The sequence below is a fragment of the Leptopilina boulardi genome, unplaced genomic scaffold (genome assembly GCF_019393585.1).
Source record: "Leptopilina boulardi isolate dan_hultmark-lab unplaced genomic scaffold, ZJU_Lbou_2.1 LbouV2_317, whole genome shotgun sequence".
NCBI classification, from domain to species: Eukaryota; Metazoa; Arthropoda; class Insecta; order Hymenoptera; family Figitidae; genus Leptopilina; species Leptopilina boulardi.
Window position 1 is genome coordinate 1,091,152 of NW_026137882.1, and position 4,958 is coordinate 1,096,109.

General features: G+C 29.0%; 1 protein-coding gene across 1 annotated transcript; it reads right to left on the reverse strand.

The window, feature by feature from the left end:
• Positions 1–220: 220 nt before the first annotated feature.
• On the reverse strand, positions 221–2,216 carry LOC127284059 (transcription factor SPT20 homolog). The gene is made up of 5 exons (XM_051309343.1): positions 2,133–2,216; positions 2,022–2,057; positions 1,699–1,915; positions 1,507–1,514; positions 221–1,426 (listed from the first exon to the last, which is right to left on the reverse strand). The coding sequence occupies exons 1-5, from the start codon at positions 2,214–2,216 to the stop codon at positions 221–223; spliced, it is 1,551 nt and encodes a 516-aa protein (XP_051165300.1).
• Positions 2,217–4,958: the final 2,742 nt, after the last annotated feature.

Below are 4,958 nucleotides of genomic sequence, written 5' to 3' on the forward strand. Positions count from 1 at the left end.
CTGCAGCCTTAATGAAAAAACTTTCCATATCGAAAATTTTGTGGAGTTTAAGAATGTATGATTTTACGATGAAAAGGTGATTAAAATAAAAAAAAGAATTTTCAGGTTTTGACATTTTTTTAATAATACTATATTTTTACAGTATGAGTAAATTATTTTTTATTTTAATATTATTAAAAATATAATAAACATAATAATAAATACGAATAAAATAATTTAATTATTTCAAGTTAATAATATTATAACTAGGTGAGTGGGGAAAGTTTGAATTGTGGGTAAAAGCTGCATCTGTTTGTTGGGAAAAGGAAAAAGGTTTGTTCGTTAAATGGTATGAATGTTGGGAATATAGGTTAGGATTATTGAATTGAGATTTTGAATGAGAATGGGATTGAAGTGTAGCTTGGTTGTAAGGTTGGTACAAAGGTTGAAACTGTTGTCTTTTTGGATGTTTAGGATCAGGTTGTGAATGAGTGTGGGATTTAAATTCATTTTCAAATGGCTGTTGATACAGAGGTTGAGATTTTTGTCTTATTAGCGGTGTAGGATCAGGTTGAGATTCAGATTCATAAAGAGGTTGAGAGTTCGATCTCATTGGCGGTTTAGGATCAGGATGTGATTCATAGCGGGATTCACATTCATAGAGAGGTTGAGAGTTCGTTCTCATTGGCGATTTAAGACAAGGTTGTGATTCAGAGCGGGATTCAGATTCATATAGAGGTTGAGAGTTCGGTCTCATTGGCGGTTTAGGATCAGGATGTGATTCATAGCGGGATTCAGATTCATAGAGAGGTTTTTGTCTTACTAGGGGTTTAGGAATAGGTTGTGATTCAGGGCGGTTTTCACCTTCACATAGAGATTGAGATTTATTTCTGATTGGACGTTTAGAATCAGGTTGTGATTCAGGGCAGGATTCGGATTCATAGACGGGTTGAGGTTTTTGTCTCATTTGACGTTTAGGATCAGGTTGTGATTCAGAGTGGAATTCAGATTTATAGAGAGGTTTTTGCCTTACTAGGGGTTTAGGATCAGGTTGTGATTCATATTCAGATTCATCGAGAGATTGCAATTTTTGTCTCATTGGAGGATTAGGATCAGGTTGAGATTGAGAGCGGGATTCATATTTAGATTGAGGTTGATAGTCAGGTTGGTAAAGGGGTTGATATTGTTGTCGGTGTTGATGTTTAGGATCTGTCTGAGGCTGAAAATACATTTGAGATTCAAATTGAGATTGATGGACAGGTTGAGCTTTTTTCAGATCTTCATGTTTAGAATCATGATGAGATTGATATTGCAACTGAGATGGAGATATAGATTGTAATTGTTGTTGATAGCGATGTTCATAGAGAGGTGCTTGTTGTTGATGTTGTTGTTCCTCGTTTAATTTTACTTTTTTGTTGTTTTGTAGTTCCTTTTTTCCCCATACTTCCTTTTATTAGAAGCCACTTTGTTTATATAATTTATATAGTCAGGTTTGTTTAGCTTTGTACTGTTGCCTAATAAACTCACTGCCCACTCTAAAAGGTAAATTAATTATATTAATTTAAGCATATTAAAGGTATTAAATAAATTCGTATTTCACCTGACCAAAAATTAGTTTCTTATTATTTTTATTATTATACGATATTAAACATAAATGAAGTGAAAAATTTATTAATTTCATATTGGGTATAATTATAATTTGAAGAAATAAATTATTACCGAAAATTGCTTGAAATAATCGATAATTAATAGCTGGGCGACTATTAACTCCTCTTCCAGTTGCACTATATTTTCTTATTTCAGATCCGTAGATTTCTAATAATGTTAATCGCACTAATTTTTTCCAATCAAATTTTCCGTCAGTGTAGGAATTCATTTCAATATATGCCTTAGTTGAACTTTTCATGTAAATGCCCGATTCTTTACCAATTTCTACCTAGAACATATATATTTCATTTATTTATTAAATAAACAGAAGTTTACATTAGAAATACCTAGGTTATCCTCTATTCTCTACTTAATAATTTATTTTTTATTTTTACCTTGCATTCATTAGGAGTCGTAAATTGTTCTGGAATCTAAAAAGTTAATTAGTTAATTAATGAAAAATTTAGGACTTTAAATTCTATTAATAAATAAATTAATTAATTTACCTTGTAGTTTATTTTTGATGTATTTTTTTGCTCAGAAATGTATACTTTTTCCATCAGTTCTAGAAGCCTTTTGACAAAGATCATATTTTCTACCGAAACTGAAAATAATATATGATGAAAATAAAAAAGTAGAAAAAATACCCACACGGTTAAATGTAACTAAGTAAACTTACCACCACGGGGAAACAAAAATGAAAATTCAGCAGCTGCTATATTGGATTCATTATTTTTACAATTTTTGGTTTCTTTGTCTTCAATTACTTTATTATTTTTATTATTATATTTATCAGTGCCATCCGTATTGTTGTCCTTTTCATTGATATTATTTTCATCATCATCGGTAGAATAATCATCATCATTACGATAACAATCGTCACGATAATAATCTTCGCAATAATAATCATCATTTATTTCTTCATTATTATTATTATTATTGACACCATAATGGGTTGAAAAGTTTGTACAATCAGTGTTTGAAACATAGTGAGAGGAAGTAGTTTCGTAATTTTTATTTAAATTTTCTTTATTTACTGTTGTAGAAGTAAAATTAAAGTTTTGGGCAAAATAATTTCGCTTTTTTTTACTGGCTTATTTATATGAACTGTGTTATTTTTCGTTAATAAACTTTTTTTAGATTCTACTTTTAATAGAGATGGTTTTTTCTTTATTGAGTTAATTGAATGACTAACTCCTTCAATAAGAGTACTCATTTTTAAATCATAAAGTGTATCTGAATTTCTAATTTCCCGTTGAAGTTGGTCGCTAGAATCTTGTCGGGATTTCTTTACTGATTTTTGCAATTTAAAAAGACGTTTTTTTCATCTAAAACTTCTTTTTCAAATACTTTAGTGTTTTTATCACAAATATTGCCATTGGTATCAACCAGAACTTTTTCCAATTCTGTTGCAGATTCTGCAAATAAATATATATATATATATATACACATATTATTTCGGATCATTCATATCATTCGAATCATCTTCCCACCAAACCCCGACTTACCTAGCTGAGCTCTCTCTCTTTCTCATTAGGTCTACTTGAAGGTATACTAATTTAAGGTAGGCAACGAAAATGTATAAGTGACTAAAATTTCTAAAGGTATTTCAGGTATAAATCCTGCTTGCTTACTTTCTAATGCAAAACTTGCAAGACGTCCTCAGTTAGAAATTAACTACATTCGGTTTAGGAACATCGAAATTGACACATTCCTGCATTTATAAAAATTTAGTAGTTAAAAATATTTAATTTAAATATATTAGTTGAATGTACTTTTTCTTAACACTTAACACGCCAAAAATATCATACTTTTAGAGGGAGAAATACAGCGCCAGAAACAATGCGAAGACGAAAATGAAGTAAGTAAAGTATTATTGTCTGCAGCATTAAAGACTTAAAGAAACTAAATTTCCACTCAAGCTTGCACTAGTATTTTAAATAAGCGTGTAATATTACTAAAATATAATGTTACTGTGATATTACTGTAATGTTACTGTACTATAACTGTAATAGGTATTACTGTGATATTACTGTATTAGAAATGTAATGTTACTGTGCTGTTACTGTAATATTAATGAAATATTAATGTTATGTTACTGTGATATTACTTTAATATTAATGTAATATTAATATTTAATGTTAATGTAATGTTATTGTGAGATTACTGTAGTATTAATGTAATGTTACAGTGATATTACTGTAATATTAAAGTAATGTTAATGTAATGTTACTGTGATATTACTGTAATATTACTGTATTATTAAAATAATGTTAATATAATGTTACTGTGCTATTACTGTAATATTAATGAAATGTTAATGTAATGTTACTGTGATATTATTGTAATACTACTGAAGTATTAATGTAATATTAATAAAATGTTATTGTTATATTACTGTAATATTACTGTTATTTTACTGTGATATTACTGTAATGTTACTGTAATACTACTGTAATGTTACTGTGATATAATTGTGACATTACTGTATTATTTATGTAATGTTACTGTGCTATTACTGTAATAATACTGCAATATAACTATAACTATAACTATATATTACTGTAATATAACTGTAATATTAATGTAATGTCACTGTGATATTTCAGTAATATTACTGATATATAACGTGCTACTTGTTTGAGTAAGGAGAGAATCAGTTAAAAAATTATATTTCTAAAGAAGTAGAGAGTGGTTACTGTTTTAACGCATAAAGTCGTAATAAATATGATTTTTCACGTGTAGGTTAACTGTCATATAAGAGATGACAATCAAGCTGAGAATAATTTAATTGATCATATGACAAATAATTTAAATCAAGATAAAAATGAGCAGCAAAATCCTAATACGAGTGAAAGTGAAGAAGAAATGGAAGTTGATTATTCTAATCCATATTTTAATCAACAACTTATAAATGTAGATCATAACGAAATGGAGACAGATGAAGCAGACGATGGTGCAGTAGATGAAGGTGAGAAAGATGACGAAGAGGAAGAAGATTTTGAATTTGACAATGATGAAGAAGAAGCAGAAGAAGAAAAACAGCAAATGATGACGATCATTTATATGATGGTGCACCAATAACAATTGCACAAAGTATGCTTTTAATTTTAACACTTCTTTTAAGACATAATGTGACTCTTTCTTGGTATACAGATGGCGTCCCTGTTTATAAGTCGTCACAAGTTAGTATGTGGCCTTTTTATTTAACTATTAACGACTTGCCATTTAAAGAGCGGACAAAGCGAGAAAATGTAATTTTAGCAGGATATTGGTTTGGTTCACAAAAACCTAATGCCAATTTATTTCTTCACAAACTACATCATCAATTT

Coding starts and splice junctions, on each gene's coding strand:
- LOC127284059 (XM_051309343.1), bottom strand. CDS start 2,216: ATGATCTTTGTCAAAAGGCTTCTAGAACTGATGGAAAAAGTATACATT. Junction 2,058..2,132: donor CATCAAAAATAAACTACAAG/GTAAATTAATTA, acceptor TTAACTTTTTAG/ATTCCAGAACAATTTACGAC. Junction 1,916..2,021: donor CGACTCCTAATGAATGCAAG/GTAAAAATAAAA, acceptor TATATGTTCTAG/GTAGAAATTGGTAAAGAATC.